Source organism: Crocuta crocuta, unplaced genomic scaffold (assembly GCF_008692635.1).
Source record: "Crocuta crocuta isolate KB4526 unplaced genomic scaffold, BGI_CrCroc_1.0 scaffold87, whole genome shotgun sequence".
Taxonomy (NCBI): domain Eukaryota; kingdom Metazoa; phylum Chordata; class Mammalia; order Carnivora; family Hyaenidae; genus Crocuta; species Crocuta crocuta.
This window is the reverse complement of record NW_027532166.1, coordinates 5648546-5667928: the sequence shown is the minus strand read 5'-3', so window position 1 is coordinate 5667928 and position 19383 is coordinate 5648546. Positions and strand designations below refer to the sequence as shown.

The window sequence follows — 19383 nt, the reverse complement described above, 5'->3', positions numbered from 1 at the left end:
CAATTCATGGATTCAAGCCCCACACTGGGCTCTGTGCTGACAGCTCAGAGCCTGGAATCTGGAACCTGCTTGGGATTCTGTCTCCCTCTCTCTCTGCTTCTCCCACTCTTGTGCTTGCTCTCGCGCTCTCTCTGTCTCTCAAAAATAAATAAAGAAATTTAAAACAAAGACTATAACTAGATATAAAGAAGGACACTACATAATGATAAAGGGAATAGTCCAACAAGAAGTTATAACAATTGTAAATAGTTCTGCACCCAGCATGGGAACACTCAAATACATAAAGAACCTATTAACATACATAAAGGAAGTAATCAATAGTAATACAATAATAGTAGGGTAGTTTAACTCCCCACTTACATCAATGGATAGATCATCAAAACAAAATCAGTAAGGAAATAGTGGCTTTGAATGATACATTGAGCCAAACAGATCTAAGAGATACTCAGAACTTTCCATCTTAAAACAGTGGAACACATTCAAGTGCACATAGTACATTCTCCAGAATAGATTACATGTTAAGCCACAAAATAATTTTAAAAATTAAACAAATTCAAAAAGTTTGAAGTCATATTATGCATCTATTCCAACTACAATGCCATGAAACTAGAGATCAATCACAAGAAAAAATTTGGAAAGGACACACCTCGATAGAGGTTAAATAACATGCTACTGAACAATGAATGGATTGAACAAGAAATTAAAACATACATAGAGACAAATGGAAATGAAAACACAGTGGCCCAAAATCTTTCGGTTGCAGCAAATACTGTTCTAAGAAGGAAGATTATCACAACACAGGCATACCTTAAGAAGTAAGAAAAATCTCAGCCTAACTTAACATGTAAAGGAGCTAGAAAAAAAACAAAACCTGAAAACAGTAGAAGGAAGGAAATAATAAAGATTAGAGAAGAAATAAATAGAAACTAAAAACAATAGAAGAAATCAAGGAAACCAGGAGCCGGTTCTTTGAAAATATTTTTAAAAATTGATAAACCTTTAGTCAGACTCACCAACAAAAAGAGAATAGTGCATGTGGGTGGCTTAGTTGGTTAAGCATCCAACTCATTGATTTTGGCTCAGGTTATGATCTCAGGGTTATGAGATCTAGCCCCAAGTTAAGCTCCACCCTGTGCATGGAGCCTGCCTAAGATTTACTCTCTCCCCCTCTCTCTTTACTTCCCTACTCCCTCACTCTCACTCTCTCTCTCTTAAAAAAAAAAGGTGGGGGGGGGGCGACTCACATAAAATCAGAAAATAGAAATAACAACTGAAACCACAGAAATACTAAGGGCTATGATAAAATTATGAAAAATTATATGGCAACAAACTGGACAACATAGAAGAAATGGATAAATTCCAAGAAATATATAACCCTCCCAAACTAGATCAGGAAGAAATATCAAATTTGAACAGACTAATTACCAGTATGGTAGTTTGAATCAGTAATAAAAGCAAACAAACCCACAACAAACAAAAGTTTAGGACCAGATGGCTTCACAGGTGAATTCTAGCAAATATTTAAAGACGAGTTATTTTTCTCAAACTATTTCAAAAAATAGAAGAGGAGGGAAAGCTTTCACATATATTCTATGAAGCCAGATATACCCTGATACCAAAACCAGATAAAGACACTGCAAGAGAACTACAGGCCAATATCTCTGATGAACATAGATGCAAAAATCCTCAATAAAATATTAGCAAACCAAAACCAACAATACATTAAAAAAAGAAAAAGAAAAGCATTCACTGTGATCAAGTGGGATTTCTTCCTGGTGATGGTTCAGTATTTGCAAATCAATGTGACACATCACATCAACAAGTATAAAAACAATATCATTTCAATAGATGCAGAAAAAGCATTTAAGTACAGCATCCATTCATGATAAAAACCCTCAACAAAGTAGGTTTAGAGGAAACATACCTCAACATAATAAAGGCTATATATAAAAACCCCCACAACTGACATTATACTTAGTTATGCAAAACTGAGAGCTTTCCTCCTAAAATCAGGAATAAGACAAGAATGTCCACTTTCACCAGTTTTATTTAACATAGTACCAGAAGTTGTAGTCACAGCAGTCAGACAACAAAAAGAAATAAAAGGCATCCAAATTAGTAAGAACTAAAATTTTCACTATTTGCAGGTGACATGATAATACATAGAGGAAAACCTAAAGACTCCACAAAAACTCACTAGATCTGATAAATGAATTTGGTAGGGTTGCAGGATACAAATTCAATATGCAGAAATCATTGGCATTTTTATATTTATTAAAAATGAAGTAGCAGAAAGAGAAATTAAGAAAGCAATCCTATTTATAATTACACCAAAAAGAATTAAAAACCTAGCAATAAACTTAACTAAGGAGGTGACACACCTATACCCTGAACATTTTAAGACATTGATGAAAGAAATTGAAGAAGACACAAAGAAATGGAAAAACATTCCATGTTCATAGGTTGGGAGAACAAATATTGTTAAATATTCACACTCCACAAAGCAATCTACATATCAAAATACCAACAGCATTTTTCACAGAACTGAAACAACTAAAATTTGTATAGAACCACAAAAGACCCTGAATGGCCAAGACAGTCTTGAAAGGGAAAAACTGGAGGTATCACAATCCCGGGTTTCAAGAACACTACAAAGGTGTAGTAGTCAAAACAGTAAGGTACTGGCACAAAAAAACAGACTCATAGATCAATGGAACAGAATAGAGAGCCCAGAAATAAACCCATGATTATATGGTCAACTAATTTTTTATGAAGGAGGTAAGAATGTACAGGGGGGGAAAGACAGTCTCTTCAACAAATGGTGTTGGGAAAACTGGATAGCTACATGCAAAAGAATAGAACTGGACTACTTTCTTACATACAAAAATACATTCAGAATGTATTAGGAACCCAAATGTGAGACCTAAACCCATACAAATTCTAGAAGACGGCACAAGCAGCAATTTCTCTGACATCGGCCTTGGCAACATTTTTCTAAATATCTCTCCTGAAGCAAGGAAAATAAAAGGAAAAATAAACTATGAGGACTGCATCAAAATAAAAATCTCTTGCACCACAAATGAAACATTCAGCAAAATTAAAAGCCAACCAATTGAATAGAAGATATTTGCAACTAACATATCTGATAAAGGGTTAGTATCCAAAACATCTAAAGAACTTTTACAACTCAACACCAGAAAACAATCCAGTTTAAAAATAGGCAGAAGACATGAACAGACATTTCTCCAAAGAAGACATAAAGGTGGCCAATAGACACATGAAACAATGCTCACATTACTAATAATCAGGGAAATGCAATTAAAACCGTGGTGAGATATTCCCTCCTACCAGTCAGGATGGCTAAAATAGAAGGCAAAAACAAGTGTTTGCAAGGATGTGGAGAAAAAGGAACCCTCGTGCACTGTTGATGGGAATGCAAACTGGTGTAGCCACTGTACAGACAGCATGGAGGTTCCTCAAAAAAATAAAAAATAGAATTACTATACGATCCAGTAATTCCGCCAGTGGGTATTTACCCAAAGGATATGAAAACACTAATTTGAAAAGATATATACACCCCTGTGTTTATTGCAGCCTTATTTACAATAACCAAATTATGGAAGCAAGCCTAAGTATCCATTGATAGATGAATGGATAAAGAAGATCTGGTTTATATCCACCATGGCATATTACCTAGCCATAAAAAAGAATGAAATTTTGCCATTTGCAACAACACAGATTGATCTAGAGGGGATAATGCAAAGTGAAATATGTCAAAGAAAGACCAATACCATATGATTTCACTCATGTTACATAACAAGAACAGAACAAATGAACAAAGGAAAAAAGTACATAAGTGGACTCCTAAATATAGAGAACTGGAGGTTACCAGTCAGGAGTGAATGGGTGAAGTAGGTGAAGTGGATTAAGAGTACACAACGTGATGAACACTGAGTAATGTATAGAATTGTTTAATTACTATATTGTACCTCTGAAACTAATATAATACTATATTATACTGGAATTTTAAAAGAGAAAGAATGATCTTTATAAGCCTGAAATGTTCACAATCAAAAAATAATCAAATGGAAAAAAATAGTGAAATAACAGCTCCAAAGGTTTCCATGTTGTGCAGGGAAATTCTGGACAGGTTTAGGTATACCATTTCATATCACCTAATAGAGATAAAGGAATGGTGGAGTTCTAATGCACTTGAAGAGAACAAGGAAATATCCTATTTTCCCATTACATAACTGTACTGTAATTTTAAACCGGTGCCCTCTAGTGATAAACATTTACTTTCTTTCAGTGTGTTTTCCTATACTAGCAGTGTTGCGGTCAATAGATTTTACATATATCCTGGTCATGGTTCTGACAGTAAATTCCTAGCAGCACAGCACTGGAAATAGGGTATATGCAATTTAGTTTTGCTAGATACTACCAAATTGCCCCCACAAGAAGATTGTTCTGATTCATATTCCTGTCAACCGTGTAGGATAGTGCTGATTCTAACAATATTTAATTTTCAGATAAAATAATATTTCTGTGTCACCTGATAGAAGGGATCATGTGTTTTCAGAGCTTTAAGAAAATATGCAACACCTTTTTAATTTTTTGAGGTCCAGAGTGAGGTCAGCCTGCTTCAGTTCAGTTTTACCTGAGGGAATTGAAAAAGGCAAGGAAATAGTGGGTTTAATAGCTACTAGTTTGTGACTCTCTCCCCTAGCTTCTCCAGGCTCTGAGGGAAGAAGCTGGAGGGGTACTGGAGCTGAAGGAATCTGTGGGTAAACTGGGCATGTCCTTAGCCTCTTCCCTTTGTATGTCTACCAAATGGAGAAAGCCATGTGTAAGGGAGCATACTTCTGTTTCTCTTTTCAAATAAGAGAACTATATGTATTATATATTCTCTTTACCCTAAATTAAGATAATATATACAGACCATTTTGTGATACTTCATTTTTCTAAGATGTGATAGATCAAAAAGACCTTGAAGAGACCTGTATACAGATGTAAAATAACAATAAATACCAATTATTTTATTTCTATTTTTAATCAAAATATATTTTTTCAGGAATATAATTTAGTGATTTATCACTTACATATAACACCCAGTGCTCATCTTAACCAGGGTCTTCCTTAATTCACCTCACCATTTCAGCCCCCTCTCTCCCCACCCAGCACCCCACCAGGAACCCTCAGTTTGTTATCTGTATTTAGGAGTCTCTAATGGCTTGTCTCCCACTCTGTGTTTATATTATTTTTGCTTCCCTTCTCTTATGTTTATCTGTTTTGTATCTTAAATTCCACATAGTGAAATCATGTGATATTTGTCTTTCTCTGACCTATTTCACTTAGCATAATATACTCTTAATTCAAATGGTAAGATTTCATTCTTTTTTATTGCTGAGTAATATTCCATTGAATATATATACCACATCTTTATCCATTCATCAGTCAATGGACATATGGGCTCTTCCCATAATTTGGCTACTGTCAATAGTGCTGCTATAAACATTGGGGTGCTTGTGCCTCTTCAAGTCAACATTTTTGTATCCTTTGGATAAATACCTAGTAGTGCAATTCCTGGGTTGTGGGATAGTTCTACTTTTAATTTTTTGAGGAACCTCTATATTGTTTCCCAGAGACTAAACACCAGTTTTTAAGTGCATGCTAAGTTCTAGACACTATACTAAGCATTTAAAAAGTACCTTATCTTGGGGCACCTGGGTGGCTCAGTCAGTTAAGTATCTGACTCTTGATTGCTGTTCAGGTCATGATCTCACAGTTCATGGGATTGAGCCTCACATTGGGGCTTGGGATTCTCGGTTTCCCTCTCTCTGTGCCCTTCCCCTGCTTGCATGCTGTCGCTCACTCTCTCACTTGCTCTCTCAAAATAAATAAATGTTTTAAATAAATATATAAATAAATGCCATGTCTCAATTTCTTACAGTAGCTGTAAGTGTATTCTCATTTTCAGTTATAGAAATTAGTGCTTAGAGACATATGACTTACAGATTTGAACGATGGTCTCTATAACTCCAAAGTCCCCATTCTTTCAACCATAGTACTGTGAAGGGTAAATTGCTGTGTGATTTATCCTATATAAACTTGTTGATACCTGCATAGCACAGAATCCACAGTACTTCTTACTGTCCTTTACTAGCTGTGTGACTTGGGGCAAATTACCTAATCTCTCTGTGTCTCGGCTTCCTCATCTGAAAATGGGGACATTAATAATACTCTCTTTTAGGGTTGTGTGGTGGTTTAAATCAATGCCTGGCATCCAAGTGAAATGGGATGCTTAATGTACTAATCCTTAATAATAAATATTCTTAAAATATGGACTGAGACCACCTTATATAGCTATGGGCTTAGAAACTCATCATCAGTCAACAAGTGTCCTCCATATTAGGAACACAGAAGTTGAGACAAGTTCTCTAAGTCATTTACAATCTAGTTAAAAAACAAAATGGAACTCACATCAAGTGCTTCGGTGCTGCATGGTTTGTATAAACTCAAGTGTGGCAATGGTAAATGTGGACTGACACAGTCAGAGGAGGCTTCTGGAGGAGCTGGGACCTGAGTTGGGCTTTGCAGAAAGGGTAGGATTTGGAGCGCAGATATGGCAGATAAGGGAAGCTGAGGAGGAGGGGAATAGAGGTAAGCGTGGTGGGAGGAGTATGGCTGGACTGAGCTGGAGTGGGAAAAGAGGAGCAGCAGTAATACATTTTGGGGCACCAGGGTAGCTCAGTTGGTTAAGCATCTGATTCTTGATTTCAGCCCATGTCATGATCTTGCCATTCACCAGATTAAGCCCTGCGTCAGGTTCCGTATGCTATCACTGCGGAGCCTGCATGGGATTCTCTCTCTGCCCTTCACCTGCTCATGCTGTGCTTTCTTATTCTCTCTCTTCCCCTGCTCTCTCTCTCAAAATAAATAAACTTCAAAAAAACAAATTTTGGGTCAAGTTACCTGTAGAAGGTATACTTTTAAAACAGCAGTTAATTTTCATTTAATCCAATCAGCCTTAAGCAAGGGAATATGTGGTTTACAAAGTTATCATTTCTGTCACTACCTTCTTGAAAATCTCTGGGAATGATTTTGTTCAGACTTTCAGAGTAACAATTTTTGTCACTTTGGTACAGTGAGGAACGCACAGCGGAAGCATATCCTTGCAGCCCATCAGATCATCCACAGACACACGGAAGCCATGCTCCGAAAGAATTTTGTTGAGCAACAGAAAGATGAGGTTTCAGACACTGACAAGTTACTAGAGGAAGAAACTCAAAATGAGAAAAGCAACTAAGGTGAGTTTGATTTTTCACCTGAAAGGAAGCAGAGAGGAGGAGAGGCAGCATCATTCAGCTCTCTGCCATACTCTAAAAACTGTAATGTGGAAAGACTGTCCACTGTTTAAGAAAGTGAAACACTCCCCTTTAAATTGGCACACTGCATCTAGGTTATGGAATCTTCTATTGAAATTATTAGAGAAAAGAGTTGATATTATAGCAATTGGACTCTTGTGACCAGAAAACAGGATTCCAGATTATTTTTTATGGGTCCTTATGATACATGATGGTACTCCATCACAAATAAGCTATAATATGTGTCTGTGTTAAAAGGAGTAGACAAGCTATCCCTATCTTGCCATGCTAGTTGTAAGCATAGCATTAGGCATAGCCTGCCCAATTCTAGCCCACTAGGAGTTGGTCTTAGGCTCAACTAAACATTCCTGCCCACAAGGCAAACAGACCGGGTTTGATATGATTTGAGTATCAATCTACTCAGAAAGATGTAAGACAGGAACCATGGCTTCAAGCAGGGCAGCGTCAGGTGTTTCTCTCCCTATGGAAGCTCTTGCCATATCCACATACAAGAACACAAGCTATTTTCTTTAGTCCCCTGCTTGCAAAGCTCAGGTGCAAGGAAAAGAAATTCACATTATGTAGGTGCAGGACCTTCCCTGGTTTACATGCCTCAGAGGCCAGTATATCTTGTAATGATTCCATAGGCATCGTTTCCAGGGTCCTCCTAATGGATTCATATAGTCAGAGAAGTCAGCACACTCAGGAAAGCTCAAACCTGTGGTTTCCTATTAGGTATCAATAGTTCATTTATAATTCCTTCCAATTAGATGCTAGTTATCAATCAGGGGTCAAGCAGTGTTGCTTAGTAACATAGTTGAGACTACCTTATCAAATTATTAGGAGAGCAGAGTTAAAAAGTCAATTTCTCATGAGAATTCTCATAAGAAAGGAAGTGAACCCTTTGGCTTTGGCTGTACCTTCTCCCTCAACCCTCCTCTAATGGAAGCACATCATCTGCTATTTTGGCTTGGCATGCTGTCAGGATAGGGAAGGCACAAGGCTTAGGGGCAAATTTGAGCCTGGCATTCAGAAGGTTTGAGTGTTGGCCAGCTCTGCCACTAAATGTATAATCTTATATAATAATTCCCCTTCACTAGAGGTTTGCCTGCACTTATGTGACCAACAGAACATCTGCAGTGGAATCTATTGGGAGCTGAAGAGGATCATGGAAGGAATGTTGAGATGAGGGGGCAGTTAAGAAGGAAAGCAGAGAGAAAACAGATAAAGGACTCCTAAATATCTAGCTATGGCTGTAAATTATAGCAGAAAACCTTTTGTTTTTAATTAATAAAAATAACCTCTGAAATCACTGAAGATATAAACCATGTATTTACATGGAATGTTATCCATACATGTATATAATATAAATTCAAGGACCATAGCATTTTGCCTATCTTATTGTGATGAAATCACCCTTAATATTTGGTCATTTTTCTTATATGTAAATTTAATAAGGTTAATAATGTACATAGTTTAAATTGACTATGTGTGCATTTACTTCTGAGTATAAAGTATCTCTTTACTGCTTTATTAAATGTTTAGAAGAAAGGGGTACATGGGTGGCTCAGTCGGTTAAGTGTCAGACTCTTGATTTCAGCACAGGTCATGATCTCAGAGTTTGTGATTTCGAGCCTGCATTAGGCTGGGAGATAGATTAGCCTCTATCTCCTCTCTTTCTGCCCCTCCTCTGTTTGTGCTCAGTGTCTCCCTCTCTCTCTCAAAAATAAATAAACTTAAAAAAAATGTTTGGAACATGATGTTTAGTTGCCCTCATAGTATGTATTACTCTCTCTCCCCTCTCTGTGGGAAGGAGGGAAGGACAGATGTGAGATTATTTAATAATGCTAAGGGATGTAAACATGGATCATTGATTTAAAAATATTTTTAATCAGCTTGAAAACAGTAGAGAGCTAATAGTGAGGAATTTCTAGGCGAATATCTAGGAGAAGACAAATTAAGAGAGTTGGTTCTGGCATTTAGAACCACTTTTTTTTTCCTGGAGGAATATGCAAATTCTAGAAAATCTGGTTGAAAAGCTGAGTGATGCTTTCACCAAGCTTTGTAAAACTAAGGGGACAAAAACTGGAGTCAAGTTGGAGGCCCTGGTAAGCCACTTCCAATGGGTTGGGACTCTAAAAGACTGTGTGCCAGTAGTAAGGGTTAGTTGGAAATAACTGTCCCTCACAAAGACTACAGTTTAGCTTTCATTCATCTGAATGATCTAAAAAAAAAATCTCAGTTGCAGAAATTGAATTAAAGAGATCATTGATTCCTGTTGCGTCAGAAAACTTGTCAGAAGCAAAACTTAAATTCTCTTTGTAGAAAGCTGACACCATCCTAGTCCTCCTCTGAAAAACAGTTTTTTATATACATTTTCCAGAACATGATCAAGGATATCCAGGTACATGAGAACAAGCAGTAGCAGAAATTACAGGTAATAGAAACAAACCTAAATGGATCTAAAATATTGGAATTATTAGATTTAAAAATAACTGGGCTTACTGCTATGGACTTCTAGCCTCCGGAATTATGAGCAAATACATTTCTATTGTTTTAGCCACCCAGTCTATGTTGTTATGGCTTCCTAATCTAAGACAGATTTTGGTACCAGGAGTGGAAAGCTGCTATAACAAATATTTAAACATGTGGAAGCAGCTTTGGAACTAGAGAATGGCTAGAGGCAGGAGAGTTGTGAGGTATATGTTAGAAATCATGGATATTAAGGGCAATTCTGGTAAGGTGTCAGAGATAGGAAATGTGTTACTGGAAACTAGATGGAAGGCAATTACTTATAAAGTGGGAAATAATTTGGCTGAACTTTGTCGTAGAGTTTTGTGGAAGGTAGAACTTGTGAGCTATGAAATCGGATAGTTGGCTGAGAAGACTTCTAAGCAAAGTATTGAAGGACTGACTTGGTTCCTCCTGATTGCTGATAGTAAAATATTGAAGGGAGAGAGAGGAAATCAAGAAGGAATTGTTAAGCAAAAAGAAATAGGAACTTGAACATTTGGAAAATTCTCAGCCTATCCATATTTCAAAAAAATGAAAAAGTTGGGGTGCCTGGGTGGCTTAGTCGGTTAAGCGTCCAACTTTCACTTACTTCATGATCTCGCGGTTCGTGGGTTCGAGCCCCGCGTCGGGCTCTGTGCTGACTGCCAGCTCAGAGCCTGGAGCCTGTTTCAGAGTCTGTGTCTCCCTCTCTCTCTGACCCTCCCCTGCTCACGCTATCTCTCTCTCTCTCTCTCCTAGAAATAAATAAAACATAAAAAAAAATGAGAAAGTGTATTCTGAAAAGAACACTAAGGGTGTGACTAAATAGCTATTTGATAAGGAGCCTATAGGATTATAAGAGTAGGAATACTGCCAGTTTGAACTGAAGGCAATGGAGACAGGATGAAATGAAAGAAGGCTATCAGACCTCTTGGCTCTGACAGGTTGTGCCAACAGAGCTACTATGGTGCAAAAGCATCAAATTGAGAGATTATCAGGGCCACTGCCTCAGTTTCAAAAGGTCAGATGGCCTTAATGCAGAACCTTAAGGGTAAGACCACCTATGGGACCCTACCCAGGCAGAGGTGCAGTGACAGGACCCTTACCAAAAGTCATGAGGATGGAACATAGCAGAACCAAAGGATTGGGGCCATCCTCCTGATGCATGGGAGTAATGCTGCATCCCAGTGGACCTGGAAGGTAGGACATTGAGGCAGAGAGGATTAATTTCAAGCTTAAGAATCTGATAGAATTTGTCTAGCTAGGCTTTGCACTTATTTGGGACCCATTCATTACTCCTTTCTTCTTTCTGATTTCTCCCTTTTAGAATGAGAATAAATATTCTATGTTTGTTCTGCCATTATATTTTAGAAGTACATGATTTATCTTGTTTACAGCTGGAGACAGTTTTGCCTTAAGATGAATCATACCTTGATTCTCACCCATACCTGATTTAGAGAAAATTTAGATAAGACTTGGTGCTCTAATTAGTTAAGACTTCGGGGGCAATTGGGATGGAATTAATGTATTTTGCATGTGAGAAGGACGTGAATTGGGGGAGGGCAGGACTGTGGTGGAGTGTTATGGATTTGTGTCCTTCCAAAATTCAGATCTTGAAGCTCTAACCTCTAATATGATGACAGGTAGAGATGAGGACTGTGGGAGATAATTATGATTAGATGAGATCATGAGACCCCCATGATGGGAACGATGCTCTTAAAAAAAGAGACACCAGAGAGCTTGTTTTTTTTTTTCCTCTGTCATGTTGGGACATGGCAAGAAGGCAGCAATCTACAAACCAAGAACAGAGTTCACCCCAGAAACTGACCATGCTGACATCTTCATCTTAGACTCCTAGACTCCAGAACTGTGAAAAAATAAATTTCTGTTGTTTAAGCTACCCATTCTATGGTATTTTGTTATGGCAGCCTGAACTAAGATATTTCTGTTCAAAGAGATGAAAATCAATATTGAAATTTTCAAGAGAACTGAAAATGATAAAAATGATAAAGCAGATTTGAAGAAAATAAAAATTCTAGAATCTAAAATATAGTAGTCAACATGAGAAACTCAATGCATGGATTTAAGAGCAGGATAAACACAGCTGAAGTAAAAACGAGTAAATTAGAAGGTAGAGGAGAAGAACTTACCTAAGAAAGAATACAGGAACAGAAAGATGAAAACTACAGAGGAGATGCAGGGACTGGTGTAGAATAACTTAATCCTTAGGAAGAGACAAAAAGATAGTAGACATGGACCACTGATTTTAGATATTTGACTGCTAAGAGAAGAAATATGTGGAGAAATCTTAGGAAATGTGAATTTTCTTTTATTAAAAAAGTGTTTATTTTTGATAGAGAGACAGTGATCAGATGAGGTGCAGAGAGAGGGGGGGACAGAGGATCCAAAGCAGGCTCCACAGTGACAGCAGAGAGCCTGATACGGGGCTTGAACTCACAAACCATGAGATCATGACCTGAGCTGAAGTCAGATGCTTAACCAACTTAGCCTCCCAGACACCCCTGAAATGTGAATTTTCTAAAACCAATGAAAGACTCAATATGTAAGAAGCCTTCTTAGCCCCAAACAGAAAAAATTAAAAATCTATACCTAGATATATTTCAATATGACTGCTGGAAACAAAAGAAAAACTATCTTAAAGGTTTTTAGAAGAAAAGGCTGAATGACCTTCAGAAGAGGAATAATTAAGCTGATGGTTGACTTCTCATCAGAAACAAAGGTAGAAAATAATGGAATGATATTGTCAAAATGCTGAAATAGTGTAATTAAATAGGATTCTATACTTTGCAAATACATCCTTCAAGAATGACCGTGAAAGATATTTTCAGATAAATGAAACAAAATTTGTCACTGGAAGATCTTCACCACAAGAAATTACCACAAGAAAAATACAAGGATGTTTTTCAAAAAGAAGAAAACTTATCCAAGTTGGAAAGTTGGAGGTAAATGAACAGGTAGATAAATATTCACTGACTGTGTAAAACAACAATAAAAAATAGCAGCAATACAGTTAGTTATACAACATAAGTAGCACATAAGTCAGAAATCCATAAATGGATTAAACTGTCCTAGGGCACTTGCATTATCTAGGAGGAAGATAAAAGTGGTATTTAACATTATCTTTGATAACTCAAGAAAACATTCTGTAATCTCTAAGGTAAATCCTAAAGGATAATAAGTAAAAAGATGTAGGACATTTAAACTAATAGAAGAAAATTGAATTAACCCCCCTCCAATAGAAAAGGAAGATAGAAAGGAGAGCAAAAGGAAAGAAATAAAACCAGTAGAAAGCACTGAATAAAATGGTAGGTGTTTGTCATTGATTCATCGTGAATTTATGTTAAATGTAACTAAATGCTCAAAGTCAAAATTTGTCATACTGAATAAAAAATAAGTGCTGTTTGTAAGAGGCATATATAAAAATATAGAATGCTTACAAATTAAAAGGAGAGAAAAAGATACCATGAAAACATCATCCACAGGAAAGGTGATACAACTATATTAATATCAGGCAAAGAAGACTTTAAGGAATAAAGCTCTACTAGACAAAATGAGGGACACTTCATAAAGATGAATTTAATTCATTAGGAAGGTATGAGTCACAAATACGAATCTAATAACATGGCCTCAACCTATGTAAAGAAAATGTATTTTATTTTTATTTCTATTTTTTTAATGTTTATTCATTTTTTTTTGAGAGACAAAGACAGAGAGTGAGTGGGGGAGGGACAGAGAGAGAGGGAGACACAAAATCCAAAGCAGGCTCCAGGCTCTGAGCTGTCAGCACAGAGCCCAACTCGGTGCTTGAACCCACGAACTGTGAGATCATGACCTGAGCTGAAGTCAGATGCTTAACTAAGCCACCCAGGCGCCCCTAAAGAAAATGTAATAGAACTGCAAGGAGAAACAGACAAATCCAAAGTAATGCTAGGAAACTTTAATCTCTCTTAGGAACTGATGGAGCAAATAAAGGAAAAAAAAGTAAAAAATGGAATATTTGAAATATGTAATTAAGAAATTTGACCTAATGCACATTCATAGAATATTACATCTAACAATTACAGAATGCATATTATTTTCAAGAACACACACATTTACAAAACCTGACTGTATACTGTCATAAAGCAAGTGTCAACCCTTTCAAAGAGTTGAAATCATACAAAGTATATTCTTTGATAAAAATGCAATGAAACCAGAAATCAATGACAAGATAATTCTAATATTTGAAAATTAAATACAGATATAAATCTGTTCATCAAAGTGTCATAACAGAACTAGAAAATATTTTAAAAAATGACAAAAATGTATGTATCAAACTTCCAGAACACAGTTAATGTGGCACTTAGAAATTTGTAAGGCATTTGTCTGAAAAGATGAAAATAAAGACTAAGCATCCTTTTCATGAAATTAGAAAAAAAACAGTAAAGTAGACGCAAAAAAGCAAAAGGAAAGAAATAATATAATAACAGAATTTAATAAAACAAAATAGACATATCTTCTGATTCTAGGTAGGATGTAGTAGGTAGCTGCAACAATTAGTGAAAATTATGTTGTAAAAATCATATTTTTAAAGACACTGGAGAGCTGTGGAAATTGAAGGGACTAGATGAACTAAAAGGGGGGAGAAAAGTCTTTCTTAAGTGATCTGAGATAACTGGCCATTTTCTTGCCTTGGGGCATTAGCCAAGTTTGGGCATAAGCTGGGGCTCCGGCTTGCCAAAGGCAGCAGGGTCTTAATTTACTAGGAGAAACAGAAACCAGAAAGATTCTTAAAATCAGTATAGGCTACCATGATGGATTGCACTTGAGAGGAACATCAAATGTAAAGCCAATTTTCTCCTCAGAACATCAGCATTAGGTTTTTGGTGGATAAACCTTTTACTGGTGAAAACATGTTTGAATCTATCATGTGTTATTTAACCAGCTGTTTCAGTGATGTGATCCTCACTCAGTCTCATGGATTTAGCCATTGTTAATTGTAACATGAAATTTTTGTAACATGTTATTGTAACATGAAATTTTTTTTGTCAGAAATAGCTGCAGATCTTGATTTGCCTTACTTCACTGATACTCGATGGCTTAGCAATGTTAAATTTCATTGTGAGTTTTTGAGCTCGGATTGAGATTTTTCTAAGAAAACTGCTCTTATCCACCATCATAGAATCCTGAATGGCCTTGGAAATTAGCTTTTGCTGTAGACTTGGTAGTATTTTTTAATGAGTCAAAACTAAAATTATAATGCAAAACAGAGTTTATATGCAGAACTTACACTATGGCAAAGTCACTTCAATGACAGCTAACATTGAATCACAAAGTAATGGCAAGTGCTTTATATACTTCCTGTGCTATCAAAAGTTAAAACAAGTGGGGTATCTGGGTGGCTCAGTTGGTTGAGCATCCAACTTCATTTTATTTTTTATTTTTTTTTATTTTTTAATGTTTTATTTATTTCTAGGAGAGAGAGAGAGAGAGCGTGAGCAGGGGAGGGTCAGAGAGAGAGGGAGGCACAGACTGAAACAGGCTCCAGGCTCCGAGCTGGCAGTCAGCACAGGGCCCGACGCGGGGCTCGGGCCCACGAACCGCGAGATCATGACCTAAGCGAAAGTCGGACGCTTAACCGACTAAGCCACCCAGGCGCCCCATTGAGCATCCAGCTTCAGCTCAGGTCATGATCTAGCAGTTCATGAGTTCAGACCCTGTGTCCGGCTCTGTGCTAACAGCTCAGAGCCTGGAGCCTACTTCGGATTGTGTGTCTCCCTCTCTCTCCGCCCCTCCCCTGTTCACACTCTGTCTCTCTCAAAAATAAATTAAAAACAAATTTTTTTTAAGTTAAAGCAAGAAGCAAGATTTTAATTCCTAACATATTTGCAGTGAATGTGTTTTGAATTTAAATTACTGAGTTATCAAATATAATGTTAAATAACACTTTTATCTTCCTCCTAGGTAATGCAAGTGCCTTTGGACATTTAATCCATTTATGGATTTCTGAGTTATATACTACTTATATACACTTCTAGGAGCACTTTTTTGGACCTTGAAACAAGTGCAAAGGAAATCTTCCTATTTCATAGTCTCTTTATCTGTGCAATGGAGGAATGTCTACCCAACCTTCAACTGGAAGTGATAATAATATGCATTGTAATGACATGCTTAGAGGGAAATATCAAGACAAGAATCTAATTGAGTTCTGTAAATGCCTTCCAAGCAATAAATATGCACAATAAAAGCATATGCTCATGGATTGATATCAGTATTGACAGCACCTATCTGTGTGACATTTTCAAAACTGAGATGGTTGCAGGGAGGGTTTCGATGCAAATGTTTATCTGCTAATGGTGATATGTAATCAGTTTTGATGACCTGAATCTCAATTAAGCAAAATGTTATCCCCTAAATGAGACTTTCGTTTTTTTTTCATTAGTAGACCTGTATTTTATTAAAAAAAACAAAAACAAAAAAAACTACATTGGGTGCCTGGGTGTCTCAGTCAGTTTAACATTTGGCTCTTGATTTTGGCTCAGGTCACAATCTCACAGTTGGTGAGATCTAGCCCTGCATCAGGCTTTGTGCTGACGATGCAAAGCCTGCTTGTCATTCTTTTCCCCCTATCTGTCTGCCCCTCCCGTTTGAACATGTGCACACACAGTCTCTCTCTCTCAAATTAAATAATTATTTTGTTAAACTATAGTCAATTATTACTCCTGTCTTTTGAATTTTATCAGTAAGAGATTTGTGAAAATTTGTTTTGTTGAGCACTGACATAATATCCTTGATTTTATTGGCCTACAAAGCCTAAAATATTGATTATCAGGCCCTTTGCAGAAAAAAAATTTGTCAATTCCTACTATGCAGCAGTTAAAATGAATGAAGCAGACTAAATACAACATGGATGAATCTCACAAATAGAATAAGCATTGAAAGAAGCCAAATCCAAAAAATAAATCTACAGTATGAGTCCTTTTATGTAAATTTCAAAATTAGCACTAAACTATGGCATTTAAAAATGCATACTTAGGATGCAAAAATATAAAGAAAAGCAAGAGTAGGGAGAGGGTTGTGATTGTGAAGGAATCAATCAGTAGGAGATTATAGGGTTTCTTGACCTGTATGGTAGTTAACACAGATGAGTATTTAACATGAGTTCACTAAGCTGTGCATTGGTTTTATTTTCCTGTATGTATCATATTCCATAATTAAAAGCTAGAAATATGTATATATATGCATATGTACATATATATGTTCATATATATGAATGTATATATGGATGATGCCTACAATATACACAGAATATTTCTGGAAAGATCAATAAGAAATTGGTAAGTATTTGTTGGTAGGCATGGGAACTGGGGGGAAATAGATATACTTTCCTTCTAATAATATCCTTTTGTAGTTTGAATTTTTTTACAGTGTACACATTAAGTTTTCAATTATAACTCTATTAATGTAAACTTTGTAAGTGCTGTAATTTGGAAATGGAGACCCTGTGAGTTAAGATATATTTGGATCATGGGACTCATAACTAGCAGAGCTGGGATATGTTTGGGGATGTCTAACTTCTGAACCAAAGCTCTGTGTAATTGCATCACAGTAATATTTTGGATATATTGGTCTGATAATGATTGTTTCTTAAAAGATGATATAATCATAAACATTTGCATTTGTTTTTTACAGAGTATGATCTTTTTAAAAAGAAGCTGTACAAATTGTCATAAAGAATTCCAATAGGCTGTCCTTCTCCCAGGATGTGCATATCTTACGGGTTTGTCAATGTGTGATTTATGAGAAAAGATATTTATTTTCTATAAACTTCCAATAATTTAAAATAATTTTCAGTAATAATCAAATGAAGGAGCTTTATTCTCTTTGGTGTTTCCTAGATGTTCTACTTCAAGAGAAAATGTTCTCATGTGTCATTTTGAAGAAGAAAGAGGCTTCTTTTATTATAGGTGTCAAATATTGAGGGAACTGGAAACAAAGGCTACAGTAGTTCTCAACCGTGGCTGCATGCTAAAATCATTGAGTACTTTAAAACATTGGTTCTTAGGGGTGCCTGGGTGGCTTAGTCCGTTAAGCGTCCGACTTTCGCTTAGGTCATGATCTCGCGGTTCGTGGGTTCGAGCCCCGCGTCAGGCTCTGTGCTGACTGCCAGCTCAGAGACTGGAGCCTGTTTCAGAGTCTGTGACTCCCTCTCTCTCTGACCCTCCCCTGCTCACGCTATCTCTCTCTCTCTCCTAGAAATAAATAAAAATTAAAAAAAAAAAACAAACCATTGGTTCTTAGACCTCTCCAGGCCAATTAAGATAGAATCTTTAGAAGTGGAGCCAGGCACGGGTTTTTTTGTTTGTTTGTTTTGTTTTGTTTTTTAAGCTACCCAAGTGATCTAATGTACTTTCAAGATTTAGGATAGGAGAAACCTTTCCCAAGGAAACTGTCCCTCCCCAAGTATTTACCATTCAGAAACTTACCATGAGAGACAGGTCTTTAGTCTAGTTTTCGTGATATTTTATTTCTAAAGCCTCAAAAATTCTAAAAATGGGAAAAATTGTAGGAGGAAACATAGATATTGGGCACAACCATAACACTTGTACTTCCTCTGTGGTAGCAGATATCACACTTGATTATAGATAATCATCTCTATAACAACTGGCCTATTAGCTCTGAGGGGAGGGCAGGAGCAGTGCCTCCCGAGTACATTTGTTTTATTCCTGGTACCTGACACAGTCTCTGGCACATGGTAATCTCTAAGTATTTACTGAATGAAATTCTACATACTTAATGTTTGTAAAAGCAAATACTTTATGATGTGATGTCTTGGTATTTTATGGTATGAAATAAATCAGTTTGCAAAAACAAAATTCTAATTTATAATATTCATTTCTAGCAAACAAAGGTTTAACTTTTTGTGATTCAACTGGTGAATGTTATGAAGGAACCAAGTAAGTCTCCTTTCCAAGTACTAACCAAGCCTGACCCTGCTTAGCTTCCGAGATCAGATGAGATCAGGCACAGTCAGTCAGGGTGCTTTGGCCATAGACAGAACCAAGTAAGTCATAAAGGGTGCAGGGGCCTTCTATACTACATCCTCAAGGGAGTTTATCCCACTTACTCTAGACAGAAAACATTTAACAACTTAAGAAACCTCCAACAGAGATTTTAGCGGAAATGCAGAAATGTTCTCACTATTTTTAATAAAGGTTAAAGACATTATATTAAAATATAAGCATTAAGCCAGCTTCTAATTATGATAGAAGAGGTCAACTCTCCTCCACTAATATCCTCTACTAATGATGATGATGGATGGATGGAGAGATAATAGATATGACTAGACAAAATTGTCAAAAACACCTATTTTAGGGCACTAGAAATCTATCAGAGATGGTCAACAAATTTAAAACCTGCCGAAGATTCTGGCAAGAACAGCAACTCCCACCCAGCTCAGTCAGCATGAATGGCAGTCTTCCAACCCATCAGCCAGAGAAAGACTTGATTTAGGGTGGGAAAAAGG

At 36.7% G+C, this 19383-nt stretch overlaps 1 protein-coding gene across 3 annotated transcripts in view; it reads left to right on the top strand.

Annotated features, from left to right (window-relative positions):
- CFAP91 (cilia and flagella associated protein 91) overlaps positions 1-17954 on the top strand; it is a 92772-nt gene extending 74818 nt beyond the window's left edge. The window contains exons 17-18 of one of the 3 annotated variants that reach the window (XM_077776681.1): positions 7146-7307; positions 17550-17954. In XM_077776681.1, coding sequence (XP_077632807.1) covers positions 7146-7306 — 161 coding nt within the window. In that variant the 3' untranslated portion in view covers position 7307; positions 17550-17954. Of the gene's footprint in view, positions 1-7145; positions 7308-9747; positions 9807-15821; positions 16120-17549 lie in introns of those variants that run through there. The other 2 variants (XM_077776678.1, XM_077776679.1) reach the window with 2 other exon arrangements.
- Positions 17955-19383: the final 1429 nt, after the last annotated feature.